We start from the raw sequence: 19,166 nt of genomic DNA on the forward strand, positions 1-19,166 counted from the left end.
ATATGGGTCTTTTGCCTTTTCTGAAGTTTTCCATCTTTACTTTCCAGGTACTGAGTCAATCCTGAACTCTGTTTTCTTTTCCTTCAGCCAGTAAGACTGCAGGTTTCTGTCTGAATTATAGCTGCTTGGCATAGCATCAACTAGGGCCTACCTTCAGATGAAAAATTATAGCTGGAAACTCAACTGCCATTCCCTTCTCCCAAGTATTAACTCTGTACAGTTTCCACCAGCTTTTTGCTCACTCTCTTATGGCTTCAGATTTTTTATTGTTGTCTAGAGTTTATAAGTTCTATCAGTGGAAGGGTTGGTCTTACATAAGCTTTTACATGATTACTAGAAGTGATACTCTCCTTCATTTAAGGGGAAGGATGGTATTAATTAAAAAACAAACATGCATATGAGGTCAGCGGGGTGATAGATTAGGGGAGGAAGGTTATCACTTTGTGAGGGGTGAAATGTCTATTACATTGTTTTGTACACCTGAAACTAATAAAAAACAAATGTAAAACTAAAACTATCTTAAGCTACGAAGAAGTACACAGTGCTATGAGATCTAATAATAGGGGAATTTGACTTAATCAGTGAGGTCAGGAAAGTTTTCCATGAGGATATGGTGGGAAGAGGGAGAGAGTTAATAGAGAGTAGAAAAGGAGTCCACATATGCATTGAATGAATGAATAATATAATCCAACTTTCTGTGCATCTTGGTTTCTTTCTTGGCACATAGTCTTATCCTCTCGATCTTTAATCATTTCTCTAGGTTTCTGTGATGATGAAAGGGAATATATAATTATTATACAATTAAGCATGTCCTCCATGAAAACTTCTTGAGCCAAAGGAATTGTGGGTATGGACCATTTAAAATGTATAGTGGAGTCCATGGGCTTCTTCTGGTCAATATGATTAACTGAGTTTTAAGGAAATCCCCCTTCCCACTTCAAATATTTAGAAATGCTAGATAAAATATAACATTACACACACACACACACACTTATAGACATACACATGGAAATTCAAAACCAAGAAAGAGTTACCCTAGTTGAGCAAAATGGAGAAGGAATGTAAAGTCAGTATGATGAACTACAGCCTAACCTGAGAGGCCCTCGCAGAGGAATAGGTATAGGCCTTAATAACGGGGGTAGTGGGGTAGGGCCCTGATCTCTACCAAGGAAGGGGTACCCAGCCTTAGACCTAGTACATGTAGAGAACTGAAGCTGAGTTAAATGCATCAAGCCAGAAGCCATGAGGGAGTGATTCCTACATTAAACGGAGAAAGAAAATTCCATTATACTATCCCAGTAGAGGCAATAAAATTTGTTTCTTATTCAGGGCTATACATATAAAAAATTCCTGAGTCCTCAGACTGAAGGAGCACACTGAATCTTGGGCTGATCAAATAAAAATAAATCCACATTTAGACATTGAGTGAAACTGTAGAACATCAAAGATAATGAAAAAATATAAAAGGTACTGGAGAGAAAAACAGGTACATATCAAGAAATTCAGATTAATAGCCAACTTCTTATCAGCAAAAAGAGGTGTCAGAATATAGTAGAGTAATATATTCAAAGTGCTAAGAAAAATAACTGTCAGGCTATAAGTCTACACTTAGTTAAATGATCATTAATGAGGGTATAATAAAGACACTTTCAAACATACAAGTATTGAAAGAGTTCACTACTCACAGATTCCTCCTGAAAGAATTACTAAAGACATACTTAAGTAAAAAGGAAATTGTGGCAGATTATATTTTCCAAAAATGGCCATAATAATATCTACCATCTCACATGCTCTTATCCAATGTGACCTAGTTACTCTGCATCAAGAGAAGGAGTTGAATTCCCTCTCCTTGCACCTGGAGTGGCCATGACTCTCTTTTGAAATCAATAGAATGTGGGGGAAGTGATACCACATTGACTTTAAAACCTAGATCAGAAAAGGTCATCCAGCGAAAGCTGGTTCTTTGGGACACTTGCTCTGGTTGCTGCCAGCTGCCATATAAGATGTTCAGCTCTTCTGAGACCTCCATGTTAAAAAGGCTTTGGGTGGTCACTCTGGTCATCAGACAAGTACATCCTCCAGCTCAGGGGTTGGCAAACCGTGGCTTGTGACCCACATGCGGCTCTTTGGGTACTATCCATCTCAAAAGTTTGCCGATCCCTGGAAGAGCCAATCCTGTCCCTCACAACAATTTAAAAATTATTTGAGAGCCATAAATATATTTTTACATAATCACCATTATGTGACTAATTATCCTTTATAAATTTTATAAATGAAGCTATGATAGTTCTATTTTCATTTTCAATTTTACTTCAGAGCCACATGTACGTACCCAAAGAGCCGCATGTGGCTCGTGAGCCGCAGTTGGCTGACCCCAGGTGGCTCTTCCGTCTCAAAAGTTTGCCGACCCCTGCCCCAGCTGAGTACCACTGAGTGACATGTTCAAATTCATAAGATGCAGAAAGTGGTCCAGCTAAGCATTCCCCAAATTCCTGACACACAGAACATAATAAAATTGTTGTTGTTTGAAGCCACAATGTTTAGGGCTAATCTGTCATGTAGCAGTAGTAACTGGAACAAAATTGAACCCTGATGGAAGGAGTAGAATGTATCAATCAGTCATGAGTAAGGAAGCTGGTAAATAAAGTATTGACTTTTTGTTTTCTAAGTTGGATGAGGGTTTTTATAAACAATGTGATACTAATAAGATATTAGCAACAATAATGTGGAAGCCTGTACAGAGTGGGGAAGAGGAGAGGCTGATGATAACAGTTTCTAGGGTCTTTGTGTTGTGTTACTCAGAGGCCACTAGAGATTGACTTTAAATAGACATGTTAAAGAAATAGACTGCAGCACTTATGAAACAGTAGAGAGAAAAAAGAAAATTCAAAAAATTGAACCAAAAGCAGAAAAGTCAAAGCTAAGTAATAAAGAAAATTGTGGTAGATAGAAAACACAAAATAAGTAGGCTGAGATCAGTGCTGTTACAACAGTAATCATGATAAATGTAAATATATTATTTTCAGTTATTAAAAATGATTATATATTTTAAAATGCAGCCAAATGTTGCTTTAAAAAGACACCCAAGGCAAAACAACCCAGAGCAGTTAAAAATAAAAATAAAGGGATAGAAAAGTTATATCAGGAAAAAAACAAATAAAAAGAAAATGGGTGTGACAATGTTCATATTAGGCAAAATGGAATTTCTGGGTGTTTTACCTAGAAGACACTATGTGTACCAGGAGACATATACAAGGATGTTTTTTGCAGCATGGTTTGTAATAATGAAAAATTTAAAAGAACTTCAATATCTATCAGTAAGGAAATTGTTAAAGATTTTGCTTACTTTGGTTCAGTCACCAATTCAAATGGAGACTGCAGCCAAGATATAAAGGGAAGGCTGAGACTCGGAAGAGCAGCAGTGGAAGAATTAGGGAAGATCACCAAGAGCAAAGATTTGTCATTAGAGACCAAGGCTAAGGTCATCCACACCCTTGTATTCCCAGTTACTATACATGGATGTGAAAGTTGGACAGTGAAGAAGGCTGATAGGGAGAAAATTGATTCATATGAAATACATTGTTGGAGGAGAGCCCTGGAATGCCAAGAAGGCAATTCCAGAGCAAAGTAAGCCTCAAACATTGCTGGAGGCAAAAATGACAAAACTGAAGTTGTCCTACTCAGGCACATCGTGAGAAGATAGCATTCTTTGGAAAAAACAGTAATGCTGGGAAAAATAGAAGGCAGCAAGAAAAGGGGAAGATCAAACAAATATGGGATGGATTGATTCCATGAAAGAATCCCTAGGTGTGAGTCTACAGGAGCTGAGCAGGGCTGTTGCTGACAGGACACTGCAGACAGCACTCGTTCAGAGGTTTACCAAGAGTCAGAGCCTTCTCAACAGCATGTTACATACACAGGGAAATATATAGATAAACTGTGAAATATTCATATAGGGACACTAAGTGGCAGTTAAAAGAAACAGCTAGATCTATGTGCATCTACATGGCTGTATTTCAAAAACCACTGAGTGAAAGAAATGTTACAGAATAATACGTCAGTGTGACATTTCTTAACACAAAATAATACATTTGCATTTCTAAGATTCCTTCTAATTCCAGAATGACTTTCTTGGATTTCACAGCAATAAGCAATGTTCCTATGACTGTATGCATTTGAGTGTCTGAGGAACTGTGCCCAGAAACAGGAAACTCCAGCAGTAAACTGGCTGTCACTAAGAGCAATCGCTGTAGCCTAAGGAATGAACAGTCTTGGAAGAGTAGAAAGCTGTCTTCCTCTGAACAAGGAATCTGTAGAATTAAATATTTTGTAATGCCTCACAGAGAGCTCAATACAGTATAATAAGCGTACAGACAGAAATTTCTCTTTTTCTCCTGAGTTGCTTACAAGAAAAGAGATGTGGCTTAAGGAGGTACAGGTATATCCTAAGAAGAAAAAATGAGAGCTGTCTGGAAGAAGATGTTTGTTACGTAATAACTTTATACTACAACCTAAGCAAGCTGGAATCTCTATTCTGTAAATAGCTAGACATTGAAATCACAAATGCCCTCAGATGTCAATTCCACAGACATTTATTGAGAACCTGCTATGTACAGGGCACTCTACTTAACGTGGTCGTGAACACAAAGATGAATCAGGAGTCACATGTTGTTTATAGACTAGTGGAAGCTGGAGGTAACTGTGAAGCGAGACAGGATAACATAAAGACCCTGAGAGTGAGACACAGCTTTGGAGCTTGAAAGGAGAATGAAATGATTTTCTTTGGAGGGATCCAGAATGGCGCTGCAGAGGCTATTCACACATTTGTGATTGCATGCGTTTCTGTTTGGGTGATTTAAAGTGGCAGGGCAGTTTTTTTCATTGTGCCATAGCTCTGTTTAGTGTTTGATCCTCTTCCTACCCACCCTTCCCCTGTTCTTAAGAAAGTAGTAAGCCTTTTGAAACCTTTAATGGTGTTGCTGAGACAATCATTTAAGCATTTTAAAATATACACCACATTTTAGAGGCAGCAGTGGTTAGCCACTGGAAACTAACCATTGGGTTTGATAAAGAGGGGAATTTTATGTTATGGCTTATGACAGAGAACGGAAAAATACTTTAGTGAGAAGGGTTGGCATTTTAAATTGGAGCACAATAATAGCAGAAAGTGCTGAAGTCAACGGATTGCTTAGAAATATGGTTACTATTTGCTGAGAGAGGCCTTTCAAGGCGGCCACCTACCCGTGTTTGCAACCGCAGTCAGTTCGGTTCCTCCCTAAGCCTGGGCCTGTGGCACTGACTGATGTCAGTGAGAGTTAGGGACTCCCAGAAAACGGAGATTTAGGTCATCTGTGGATCCAGGGCAAGCACAAAGTAGGCGTAATAAGCTACAGGCTTTAATAGACTTCACATCATATGTAACTCAGGATGAACATCGTGCACAGGTGGTGGTGACCTTCTGAATCTTCTGGGGCTGGCTTGAAATTCTCCTTTCTTCCTCAAAGCTGTTACAATATGATTCTAGTTCACACAACTTAAAGAAGATTTAAAAAAACAGTAGAACAGGGATATGGAAAAGAGTCTTAAGAGGTGACATTTGATTTATGACTTGGACAATGTGAAGGAAATGGCCATGAGAGCTGGAAGATGAGAATTCCAAGGAAAAGCATCAGAAATGGGTGACCTTGGACAAATTGCTTGCCTCTCTGGGCCTCATTGTCTTTATTTGTAAAACAGAGTTGGACTAAATGAGCTCTAAGGAATTTTTCAGCTCCAAAGTTCAGTGAAATAAAGACTAGTTAAAATGGGCAACAGTGCCAAATACAGTTTTTGCTTTTTCCAGTTTTATTGAGCTATAATTGACATATAACATTGTATTAGTGTAAGGTATATAGCCATATATATATATATATTTGTTTTTAAAGGTGGCAGCCTTGGGGTGCTTGAAACATTGAGAATAGGATAGAAACATGGAAAGGGACAAAATGTTGGCTAGAGAAAAATGTCAGATAAAAAAAAGATTCCAAATTAGTGGGAGGGGATGGTGTTGCGGGGAAGACTTCTTTCTCATTTCTGCTGTTTCCTTTCTTGTTCTTGATACTCTAACATTCCTGGTCACTTTACTTTTACTCTCAGGGAGGTGGAGTGACTGATTCTGGTAAATTTGGGAAGAATTAACTGCATGCTTTGCTCAGTTCAACTCAGCTCCTCCCTGTCGCTTTTGGGCAGTGTTCCCCACCACAAAGAGCTGCTCTCCTGACTTCCCCAAGCCCTACGTCTTACCTGGGGTGGGTACCTCCTCTTCTGGGAGCTTTGACCTGAACCAGCATTACCTGTGACCCTATGGATAAATCTGTTGAATTTTGGGTTTTGGTTTTCAGGTAACTTTGGCTTGGCTCCCATGCTAAACCAGGTTTTCCAGTTTAGCCTTCATCAGTAGTGTGACGTTTTGGTCTCCCTCTGCCATATCCTCATCTTATTTCTCAGAATGTTTAGAATTTAGATGGGCAAGAAGAGTGCTGTTTATTTGGGCCTCTCAGACCCCAGAACCTGGGATGTAAGGGGAAGGAAACCAGCTTTAATGAGAAGGGATATAGTTTCCTCTGAACCAGGAGAAGGCAATAGTTGGGAAGAACTAGAGATCCTTGAGGTATGTATGATGGGGCATCAGAGATTCAGAGTCACCTCAGGAAAGGAGGAGGCCAAATAGCTGTGAATAATCCAGCAGGCATGAAGTTGCAAAGTTAAAGGGAGAACAGAGTTAGAATTGCATCTGTGGGGAAGAAGCCCCTGAAGAGGACCAAAGGAAAGCCAGTTAGGGTGACAAACAAGGCGACGTTAACAGGCCTGGATGGGTAGCGCTCTAAGGCAGTCTCGTTCTCTGCCACCAGGGACAGAAGTGGTGAAAACAACTCTACAGAATATATTTTATTCTTAAGTTATATTAATTTTCACAAGTAAATGAAGGAACCTATTAGGGTTGGACAGTGAATGGTTATATCAATTCTGTAACAAATGCTAAACTATATTTCTTCAAATATGATAGTGTAGACAGCCACTAAGTTAATCCTTATCTCAGTTGATTCAGATTTTCTTCGTGTGTGTGTGTGTGTGTGTGTGTGTGTGTGCGCGCGCGCGCGTGTGTGCGTGTGTGTGCGTGCAGGGGTTTTTTTTATTAAACAATTTTTTTAAAGAGCCCAATCAACAAAATACTACATGGTAGCAGCAGAATGAATTTTTAATGTCCGTTTTTCATTACATAGATCTAGCCAATGGGCTTTACTGAAGTTTATTATTCTTTACATGACAAGTTCAGTCACTGTCTTGCAGAAAAGAAAATACCCGGGCTCATTTCCTTTGCCCATTCACTTTTCTAGGACCAAGAGAAGTATCAACTTCTCCATAAAGTAATGTCAAACTACTCTTTACATCCCTGATTTCTCTCAATTCCTATTACTCTTAAAAGTCAAAGTGTATGAGGTATGATCAAAAACTATAGTGAATGTTTAAATAAAAAAGATTATTACAGTAAAAGACACATTGCCATTAATTCCCCCTCAAAGTCTTCCCCCTCGCTTCGAACAACACACTTGTCCCATCATTCTTACCACTTTCTGAAGCAGTTCTCGAACTCCTCTTTCATGGGTGTCTTTACTTCATCCTCCATCATGACAATGCTCTGTGTCACACATCGCTTCTGGTGCGGCAATTTCTGTCAAAAACATTATGGTGTGTCCTCATCCACTTTATTCACCAGATCTGGTACTGTGCAACTTCTGGCTATTCCCCCAAATCAAAATGACCATGAAAGGAAAACTTTTTGAATTGATTCATGACATCGAGGCAGCTACAACAGTACAACTAAAGACACGAAAGAGGACTTCCAGAACTGCTTCAGAAAGTGGCAAGAACGATAGGATAAGCGTGTTCGAAGCGAGGGGAAGTATTTTGAGGGGGATTAATGGCAATGTGCCTTTTACTGTAATAATTTTTTTTAATTTAAGCATTTTTAGATCACACCTTGTACATAACCACATACAGTTTGGTGGGGAGAGGGAGAGTAGGGAGCAGGGAGCAGAGAAGGATTTGGGGAGGTGATTGCACTTGAACTGGGAGAGAGAATAGACTTTGGCAGGTGAATGTGGGAGGTGGGAACCAGGAGCACTCCAGGTGTGGTGCATTGCTTAGTCCAGAAAACAAGGAGGTGTGATGTCAGGTCATCTTCAGGGAGCAGTGTGTTGAGCAGGCCCTTGGCTAGAGGACAGGGATGCAAAGGGAGTGTGGTCACCATGACTGGGAAAATATGAAAGCTGATTGTATAAGGCGGCAGGAAGCCAGATTTGTTTAGGCTAGGTGAGATTTTGATGAGGAAATAGCCTATGGGGAGGTAGAAAATGAAAATTCAATGAAGTTGATTGCTGGAATGAGATTCTAGAAGGAAAGGAAATAAGAGTCTAGTAGACATGCAGGTAGTCAGAAGGGAAGTGAGGAGGAGTTAAACAGGGTAAAAAGGGAGGCTCAACTTACTTGAAAAGTCAAGCAAGTATTTTTTTTTTTGGTTGCTAGAAGAATACTTCCTGATATTTATAAATACAAAAACTGTTTTAAGTGTATCTACTCTGCCCAAGTTTTTATTTTTCATTTTTGGTAAAAGAATAATAATAAAAATAATAGCATATGCTGAAAGAAATTAGGTACACAGCAGGAACTGAAATAATTTCAAATAATTTTTTTAGCTGAATTGCTATTATAAAATAAGACTACATTTTGATTCAGAACTTTTATGAAGAACTTGGGCATTTTATTACCACATCTGTTTCTACATTTTAATTTCTCTCCTTCCTTTTTTATAGGTATTTGCATACCTTTTTTTCAAATGAGAAGACCTTTTTGTTTGCCACAAGAAGGCTATTATTCAGAATGTTAATGGGTTTTCAGCTATTAAGATGTAATGATATACCTTGAGTATTTAACTATAAATTTGAAAAATCTCCATGAACAATCTCAAAGGAATACTTGGAATGCACTCCTGGTAAATTGGCTCATTTTCCTGTAATTTACTGGAAGTGCTGATACGAGAGCCGTCCTAATGTGAAAAGTACATTAATCCCTGGAGTTACATTGTATGTATTAAATTATTGCTCTCAAAGAATAAAACGTATGAGGCCATTTAGCCTTCATTCACATTTGTTACTTAGAATCACAGTAGAGAAACAATTACTTATCTTTTGACAAAATTAGAAATGATACATTTAATATCTTTTAAAACGAGATGCACAGTGATGCTTGGTTACGCTTTTGCATAACAATTGCTCTTTTCCAAAACAAGGATTGTTCTAGTTGGGAGCATGGTTCTGGCTTTGTGGAGGCCCTTTTCATTCCACTGGTTATTGAAATACTTTTAGAAACCCATAATGCAGCTTTCTTTGATGTCAGTCACAAAGATTAGCCTGCCTTGTAGCCATGAGCTTCTGCCACATTGGGGGATCATTTCAGGAAGTCGTCAACGTGCAGAAGAAGCAGCGGCTGCGGGAGCATTAGGTTCTCTCCTGGATTTTTGTCTAATTGTGTTTTTCTTCTTTGCCAGGGGACTGAAAGTTGTGGAACCGTCATTTGTGACATCAGGTTTTTTTGTGGCAAGCAGTCGTGTATGATTCCGGGTGATTAAGATAAATAGGAGGCCCCGTCTGAGAGTTTTAACAAAGCTGTCCACAACCTCCAGCATGGACAGAAAGCTGGACCCTTCCCGAGATGACCTGCCTCTCATGGCCAACACTAGCCACATACTTGTGAAGCACTATGCACTGGATTTAGAGGTGGATTTTGAAAGTCAAGTCATGGAGGGCACCATTGTGCTTTTCTTTGCGCCTGATGATCCTGAAAACAGATTCAGGAAAAAGGATAGTTCCACTGAGGAGACCTGCCAATCTGAGTCAAGTGAAGCCTGCACAGCTAGAATGCCGGAACCCTGCCACGTTCCTGGGACAAGTACAAGGACCTTCTCATCTAAAACGGGATACAATGATTTTGCAATGTGTGGTAAAGGTGAAAAAGATACTTCTGGTAAAGATGGTAACCATGACAACTGGGAACAGGCTTCTGGGATTTCTAGCTCAAAGTACTGCTGTGACACAGGGAATCATGGGAGTGAGGATTTTGTGCTCGTGTTGGACTGCTGTGATTTATCTGTGTTAAAGGTTGAGGAGGTGGATGTTGCTGCTGTGCCAGGTATTGAAAAATTTACAAGGTCTCCCAAGCTCACGGTTGTTTCTGAGCTCAGGAATCAGATTGTACATGAACTTGTGACTCTGCCTGCAGATCGTTGGAGGGAGCAGTTAGACTATTTTGCTTGCTGCAGCCAGGCTCCTGGCTGTGGAGAACTCCTGTTTGACACTGACACTTGGAGCTTACAGATCAGGAAAAGAGGGGCTCAGACAGCTACTGACTTTCCCCACGCCGTAAGGATATGGTACAGAACCAAACCCCAGGGGCGATCAGTTACGTGGACCTCAGACCAGAGTGGCAGGTAGGTTCTTGGGCACTCCGCAGCCCGCTGTCTGTTGATCTCACACACTGGGAGATGAATCTCTGCAAGAACGCTCTCAGATGGGGACCAACTCTGCAAAAATGCCCCTCTTATTCTGTGGCATGACCCATCCAGCCTCAGATTCTTAGACCCCCAGGGAAACAGGTGAATTCCCAGGCGTGCTCAACTCTTAATAGGATTACTTCCCTTAAGTCAGGATGAAAAGATTTCCTCATTAAGCCCTGTATTTCTGAGTTAGGAGGTTGAAAGGCAAGCCTTAGGATAAAATCCCGAGCCCAGCTCTCCATTAAGGTCTTTACTGGCGACTTGCAGTGCTATCGATGGGAGTGATATGGGTCTCTGAACGAGTCCTCTCTCAAAAGTCCTTCGCGTCCCCGCTGAGGGAGGAGACTGCTGCCAAGTGAGGTGGTGTGAAGCCTGGCAAAGTGCTTCCAAATAAAGTCAGCTCTGCTTCGTGACTTGCTTACTGTACCTGTCTCTTGGCAGCTGTGCCTCCTTGGACTTTGTCAGCTGTCATATAATGTGAACCCCAAAGCCTTCCAAAGGCCTATTTCTGAGCAGTGTGACCGTCCTGCTGATGGGGCACACTGTTCTTTGGTCATGATTCTTGGTATGTGATAGTAAGGAGACTGCTGGTTTTTAGTGAAGGGAGAAGGAACCGATGGCACATTGTTTCCAGGGGAAATACTTAGGCAGCCATTTGTCCTTTTGTTCTTGCTCCTCCACCAATTTTTAGAATTTGAGAATTTTTAAATCAGACTCTATTGATTCCTCATTATTGTACCTGTTTCTTTGTGCTAATGTACTGCCAATCAATATGGCAATGACTGCACAGCTTGGCTGGAGGGACGCTGACCTCTGTGAGCCTGTTTTGAGCACCTTCGTTTGTAGCCTTGTTCTCCCTGCATGGAGGCGGTGGTCTCGGTAAACTGCTTACATCTCTCCCCAGCCCACCCCCCAGAAAACCTTTGAGATTTTTTTCAAAGCATCGCTTTGACTTTGAGCTCTAATTATCCTGTTCCTTGCTTCTAATCTTACCTCCTGCTCTGGTCTGCTGCCCTGCTTGGAATGAGTTCACTTCCTGTCTTATTTCTGCTAGAGCCTGAGGCCGCCTTTAGGGAAATACAGGGTGGCTACAAACTTGCTTAATTACAAAAGCATAGTGGTTCCTTGACAGGATAACTTATTAGATATTTGTGGGAGGCCATGAGGGAAGGCAACAGGTGTTCTTATTGTATCTTCAAAAATTTTTGAAATTATTAAAGATGGAGTATTCAGTAAGATTTAACAATATGCTGTCTCTGAATACTTAACTAGGAAATTGTAGTTTTTGTATTTCCAGGTATTTCATTTTTTTTTTTTTAAGATTTTTTTTTTTATTGGGGAATTCGGGAGATGGGAACAGTGCTGGGGAATTGGGGGAAGGGGAACAGACAAGTTGCTGTCGTTTTGTTCTTCAGTCTAGTTGTGGAGGACGTTGCTTCACTGGCCCAAGTTGGCACCATCATTGCGCTCTTCCCGGGTGAGACAGATCAGTCTCCGGCTTCTGGACGGCCGCTCACTGCGGCTGCTGGCCGCTCACGCTGGCTGCTGGCTACACACGGTAGCCCATGGCAACCCACTGCCACAGGGGCTGCAGCCTACACCGTCGCCTGCGACTCACAGCAGCCCAGCTCCAGGTTGAGCTGTTGTTCAGCATCTTAGCTGTAGAGGGCAGTGTCACTGGCCCTCATATGTGGGATCCAAACCAGGGCCCTCTGACGTCCCAAGCCAGTTCTTAACCATCGCGCCACTCGGCCGGCCCGGTATTTCATTTTTGAATTGAATAATGGGGAAGAAGAAACTATTGACAGTATTTGGAAGAAATAGCCATTAATGGCCTCAAACTTGTCTTCCTTCTCAGTGCTCACTATAAAGAAAGAGAGTAGATTTGTGAATTACATTATATGTAAAGCGTTGAGTAGGAACGAGTTATGGATAAATGCTGGTTTCTGTAAAGAAACTAAAGAGGTCTTTGGGCACAATTTGCTCCTGCAAAGGCTGACTTGGTGAATTTATTCTCGATGTCTCCTTTTCCAGTAATTCAGTATGCATTATCACAGCACAAGTTTAAACTGTATCCTTGGAAGTTTGTGATTATATGTCAGTAAAAAAATGGCATTTATACAGTCTTACAAGGATAATGTGTGGTTTTTTTAAAATTCTCAAAAGATGTTTTTCTCCCCTTTTTTTGGGGGGGGGGGGGGGAAGGGAGTTTATTATAGTCAAGATAATCTTCTGTGAATGGCCACCAAATGTCTGTCAGGTCTCCTATATGCTAAGAATAAATCTAGGTATATACTGGTAACTGTTTAGATACTTTAAGGACTTTAAAATGCTTAAAGATCCCAGGGTGCTAGACAGAAATAATTCCTTAGTGATATGACTGAATAGTAATCATCAGTGTTACAATGCTTTATGAATATAATTACGTAAAAATATAAAATTCACAATTATGTGAAAAATATAACTGGGTAGAGCTTATTTCCTCCAATTAAAACTAAATAGTTGTTATATTTTTACCCTTGTATGACAGAATACTATCGGTGTACCTACGATAAATTAGGAAACTTTTTATTCTCATTTTACAAGTAAGAAAATTGAATGAAGTTACTTGAAACTCCTAGAAAGATCCATGTCTAATTGTGAAAGGGAGCTGTGTTTCTTACTTTTGATCTTTACTCACATCCCTTACTGTATGCAAAGATTTCAATACATTTAAAAAATAAATTAATTATGATAACTTTCAATAAATTTCTATCTGAAGCAGATATTAGAGACTCAAGAAAATCTCTAAATTGGTTCCTTTCCTTTCGAATGCCATTAGTGGCTTCTCCCCTTCACACCCTCGCCCTACTCCTTTTTGTGAATAAAACTTATTTTGTTTTATTACATATAAATAAATAATCATTTAGGAGGTCAGAGGAACCCAGGATATTCTCAATGTGACAGAAACAACTTTACTGAAGCGGGTATGGGGAAAAGGTGCTGAGCGGAATAACTGAAAATGTGTGGAGTCTGTAAAGCTAAAGGTAAAAGGAACTGTAGATAATACCATAGTCAATAAAGTTTTTTCCCATGGGCAAACAGGTCAACAGTTTTGGCACCACTTATACATGTATACTGGACTTGAACAAGCAAGTAAATGGATGGCAGATGGTGGGAGCCAGCTTTCTCACTGTTGGAGTGTGAGGTTACAGATGAGCGAGGGGAAGAGGCTAGAATGATCCATGTGGAAATGGGTTAGAATTGGAGACATTACTATGACTTCACACTTAGCTTAATATTGATAAGGATGGCTGCACATAGAAATAATTGTAGATACACTGTTCCCAAGGGTTAGCATACACACATATATTTCCTTGCTTGTCAGCTGAGAGGTTTTGGAAGTGGTGAGCACACCCTAAAGCCGCGATCTTGGTTTCTAATACCATTCTCCAATAAAGGAGCTCGGGATTCTTGGAAAAATAGCTAGGACTGGGGCAGGAATATACAAGATGGCCAAAGCTGAACAACAAAATAAAGAAAATAGTTTTGGATGATAACTCAAAGTATAAAATAAATATGAGTCTATTCTGATATAAATGAGTGGCTGACTAAATAAGCAAATGGAGGCGAATGGACAAACCCACGGTGTGGGAGAGGTCCAAGTCATGTTGATACTCCGGATGTGGAGCCTAACGCCTCACTCCTTAAGTGTGGACTACACACAGTGACTTCTTTCCAAAGAGGACAGTATGGAGAGGGGGAAAAAGTGCAACTTTACACTGGAGAAGCCTGACCAACAGGACCTCGGTGAGGGGATCGAGATTAACATCAACAGTGACAAGTCGTGTTGATAGTATGTGACCTGGGTTTGAGGTGATGAAAATGGCATTTTGTGATCTTCACCCCCAAACCCATAACCCCAGCCTAACCAAGAAAAAAATTTCAGATAAATTCCAAGTGAGGGACATTCAACAAAATACCTTACCAGCATTCCTCAAAACTCTCAAGGTCAACATAAAGAAAGTCTTAAGAAACTGTCACAGTCAAGAGAAGACTAAGGAGATACGATGATTAAAAATAATGTAGTATCCTGGAACAGAAAAAGGAGATTAGAGAACATCTAAGGATATATGAATAAAATTTGGACTTTAGCTAATAATAATGTATCAATATTGGTTCATCAGCTGTGACCAATGTAACATACTGAAGTAAGATATTAATAGGGAAAACTAGGCATGGGGTATACGGGAACTCTGTGTATTATTTTTGCCCTTTAAAACAAATCTAAAATTGTTCTAAAGTAAAAAGTTTATTAAAAAAATAAACTTCAAATTTGGAAAGAAGTAACCCTCTTTCTACCCTGTAAGCCCCCTTCTGTAAGGGCAGTCCTCCCATTTTTACCAAGTGGCAGTGTTCTCTGGAGAAGAACTTGAAAATATATTTGAAGCTATAAGAGTGTTCCTTCCAATAATTGTCAGTAATTTCTCCTTTCCCATTATTATTCTAGTTCTAAAATAAAATATCTGGAAGTACAAAAGCTCCATTTTCCTAACTTGGCTTAGCCTTGGGGGGTTGTGGCAGCTCTAGAACTGAAGTGCTCTTTCTTGCCTCCATCATCCAGTTAGTGTATTTTAGGCGACATTGAAAAATGGCTGGTGGGACACACACATATTAATAATCTGACACAACATGGTTCTTGGAAACGATGTTTACTTTGTGTGGTGTGTGAGTATGTGTACCCTTTAAAAATATTTTGAAGAACTATTTGAGAATAGGGACAGGGTCAAGAATGTAAAAGTGTTCTTCCTCCTGAGTTAGAAAGAAGGGGACTTAATATTTTTTTGATTCTAGATTCTTAATATACCTAAGGAAACAACTCAGAAATAGAAATCTTTTTTCAAAGTTTATGTACTTTCTGCATTTTACTGCATTTTTTTCTGTTCCACTGAATGAAATGTTAGTTAAAAGCATTCTCTCCGATAATGCATTCCCTTTTCCCTCAGGATTGTTATAATAGTTGTGGAACCAGCCAAGTGGTCTAGGGGAGCTGGGCTTAAATTGACATCACTGAATGTGAGTTGAATGGAGGGGAAATTGGGTTAAATATAGCAAATTTATTTTAAAAACTACAATTATTTGGATCATTGTTAAAGATAAAGAACCTGACTAGGAAAATACGTTATAGTTAAAAGTAGTATTAAAATTTAAAATTTCCTAAATCACCATGATAGTTGTATGTTTTAGACTAGACCAGGATAAAGCTGGCAAAATACTAAGGAAAGCAATTTTTTTTCTATTATATTTATTGCTCGGCTATTAGACAAAGAAAGACATAGACTTTTGGAGTATTTTTAGTTTGACATCAAAACCAGATGTTAAAAACATGTTTTTCCCCCCACTAAAATAGTTTCATTGTTTTATATCTCACTATAAAGGAGTGTTTTAAAATAAAAAACGAGCAGAACGTCTTTCAGAAGACATTTTAGGTCTAAAAGGAACATTTCTACAGTCAACACTCCCCCCCCCTTTTTTTTCCTTATTTGCTTTAAGGAACCAATACAAAATTCATGAGAACTGAAGCAGAAATACACATTAATTCTATAATATCGTTGTATAACTGCAAAGGAGGCATCAATAATTCCAAATTTGAAAATGCTTGGAAGGCTTCTTCCACGTTAGCCTCTTTCTCCCCTTGCTGCACATTCTAGGTTTACCTCTGTTTCTCAGAATTTCATTCGAGTCATGGGAGAAAAGACAATGGTGGGCTGTCTTAAATAAGTAACCAAATGACCAACCAACCAAACAAACAAAAAGAATAACCAAACGTCAACAGAAAAGAACAAAACACAACAAACTATAACCAAGAGCATACCATGTTGAAAAGCACCTGGAAAATGAGAGCTAAGAGAGCGGAGTACTCGTCAGAGCTTGCTGCCAGCTAGCTGTGAGACACTAGGTGAGACATTTTACATCTCTGGAGAATCATTTTCTCGTGTATGAATGAGAAGACTTCCTCTGCAGATCTCCAAACATTTTCCACATATAAAATTCTACATTCACAAGGGACTTCGATGAGAAATACTGTCTTTGCTTTTATAAGTAGCTGCTTTTATAAGTAGCTTGCCTATTTTGCACCCAAAACACCTCTGGTGAAAAGTGGTGAATTTCTGACTCAAAGCCACTTGCATTCAGTCCAGTCCATTTTGACCATACATAGATAGACAGAAGTCTATCTGAGTCAAAGCAGTGCTCTTCTTTGACCTGCCATATGTTCAGTATGACTGACGAATCCTGGTTTTTGTAATTGTGCCATGTAGTAGAATGATAATAAGAAAAGGGTGTGTGTGTGTAGAGGAGAGAGTGAGTCACAGTTGACACTTCCTGTTTTAGTAGACGGCTCTTGGGTTTTGTGGCACAAGAAAGCAAGGGGGTTGCTCCCCTGCAATGGCGACTGTAATTTGGGTTTAATGAGAACATGGAGTCATAAAAAAGATCAGGTGCAGGAAGGAGAACAGATGGAGAGGAATTGGTGAAGAACTGAGGACTTTGTAACCCTGGGAAACCTATAAAAATGTGACCCACTAAACTGTCACATCTGTGGCCCCCTGGCCTCCAGTGACCAGATCAGTGCCTCATGGTGGGAAAACGCCCCATCAAGCCACACCTAAGGCAACTGTGGACTCGTCACCTCCTGCCTGCTTCTCCTGAAGCAGTCTTCTCCCCAGTCACTGAACGGTGATAACTGAATCTAAGAAAATGGATCATCTTATGGAAAGTATGGAACTTGAAACGTTTTTTTCAAACTAAAAATAATCCCCTTTACACCCCATTGCAAAAGGACAAATGTATATATCGGTAGTCAACTGAAGAGAAAGGAAGTATGTGGTTTTCCTTCATAGATGGCTCCTCCTTAAGAAGACGAGCAAGCACATTAATGTTAGTTGACCTCTCACCTTGGAAGGCAGAGGTCTCAGCCTGCCTGCTCAGACTACTATGGCAAAATATCACAGACAGCTTATAAACAACAAATTTATATGTCACAATTCTGGAAGCTGCAAGTCTGAGATCAGCGCGCCAGCATGGTTGGGCTCTGGTGAAGACCCTCCTCCGGTTGCAGACTGCTGATTTCTGGCTGTGTCCTCACCTGGTGGAAGAGGCTGGGAAACTCTTGTCAGACCGCTTTCCTATAGGCACTAATCTCATTCCTGAGGGCTCTGCCCTCCCTCATGACCTAAGCACTTCCCAAAGGCCCCACCTTTAGTACCATCACATTGGGCATCTGCCTAAGAATTTGGAGGGGACACATTGATACCATAGCGACATAGTAGGTCTCGTCCTTGTGTGACCACTCTGTGAACACACAAACATGTAACAGGAAGCAGAGGTAATTACCGTTCTGACTGGTTCTTCCTCATTTTAGCTTTTCAGTGGCAGCAAACCATGGGCCTGCCTCTGAACCCGTCTTCCCCTGTTCTCTTTCTGATTGTCAGTGCCCTCCTCCCACTCCCACAACCCCTGTGCAGTTAACTGGGCTCCCCAAGGAGTCTCCCATGCAGCATATGAGATGAGCCCTGGTGTGGGAATTTTCCTGTGCGTGCTAGAAGGAATTTTTCAGTCTGGAAGTAATGAAGTTATAAGCATCAGAGCATTTCCGACTGGCACATTTTCTCGACGTGGCCGAGGTGCAAGGCTATGCACGTTGAATAAACACAGCTGCATTTGTTTTAGTGATTTCACATCCAGATAACTGCGGAGCATGTTTATAAATGCCCAGAGACTTTCTTCTCCTCTTGGGGCACGGAGGGCAGGAAATCAGCCCTTAATATAGTTCTCGTTTGAATGTGTGCGTGACGGGAGCCATCTTTACTCTTGAGTCACCATTAAGGAATGATTTTCATGATTCCGTGAAGACCCCATGTTCATCCATTCTCCACTAGCTGTTAGATGCCCAAAATTCCACCAGTAGAGCTTTATCCAGAGGCTAAAGCTTTCATCCCTGTTAAAATATACGTAGTTACTTAACTTTATTGTTTTAGACATTTGCACTATGATGTACATAGGATATAAAGTTATAAGAGCTCAAAAGACCATTGGTTATAAAGTCACTGGCACTTGGTTTGGGCCTGTTGGGAAGGGAGGAGTGAAAGTGCAACTTAGAGGAAAAGGCCATTGCTGGAAGCACAGAGAATCTGCATTTTCAAGAAATTTTGCCCAGGGCCTCTCCCTTCTGTGATTGTTTTCCAATTTATGAAAACAGTCCAGTAAGGAAGTGATTGAGTCTTATATCAGACATGGGTATATTTATGGATGTGGCTTTTAGTTAGATGACTTGATCTATAATTTCAGAGTTGTAACTCTGGAAACCAAGCAGAAAGCTAGAAAGAAAACACATGGACTTTAGCAGACAGGAGCCCCAGGTATGTAAAGAGCAGGGCAGGGAAAGAGAATTGTGAGGACAGCGGGGAGGTTGGAGATGAGAGCTTCCCGAGGGCCTGGCCAGGTCCCTTGTCAGAAGAGTTAGGTGCCTGCGCACAATACGGTAGAAAGAGCCTTCAAGAGGGCGATGGGAATCAGGACAAAACTCGAGAGCAAA

The 19,166-nt window shown here is 40.4% G+C and overlaps 1 protein-coding gene across 23 annotated transcripts in view; it reads left to right on the top strand.

Annotated features, from left to right (window-relative positions):
• AOPEP (aminopeptidase O (putative)) overlaps positions 1–19,166 on the top strand; it is a 433,403-nt gene that overhangs the window by 33,494 nt on the left and 380,743 nt on the right. For all 23 annotated transcript variants that reach the window (XR_002126899.1, XR_002126900.1, XR_002126898.1 and 20 more), the window contains exon 2: positions 9,587–10,525. Coding sequence is in view for 12 of the 23 variants with exons in the window: in XM_019668789.1 (XP_019524334.1) it covers positions 9,723–10,525 (803 nt within the window). In the remaining 11 variants the exon portion in view is untranslated. The remainder of the gene's footprint in view (positions 1–9,586; positions 10,526–19,166) is intronic.

Source organism: Hipposideros armiger, unplaced genomic scaffold, assembly GCF_001890085.2.
Source record: "Hipposideros armiger isolate ML-2016 unplaced genomic scaffold, ASM189008v1 scaffold_539, whole genome shotgun sequence".
In the NCBI taxonomy this organism is placed as follows: Eukaryota; Metazoa; Chordata; class Mammalia; order Chiroptera; family Hipposideridae; genus Hipposideros; species Hipposideros armiger.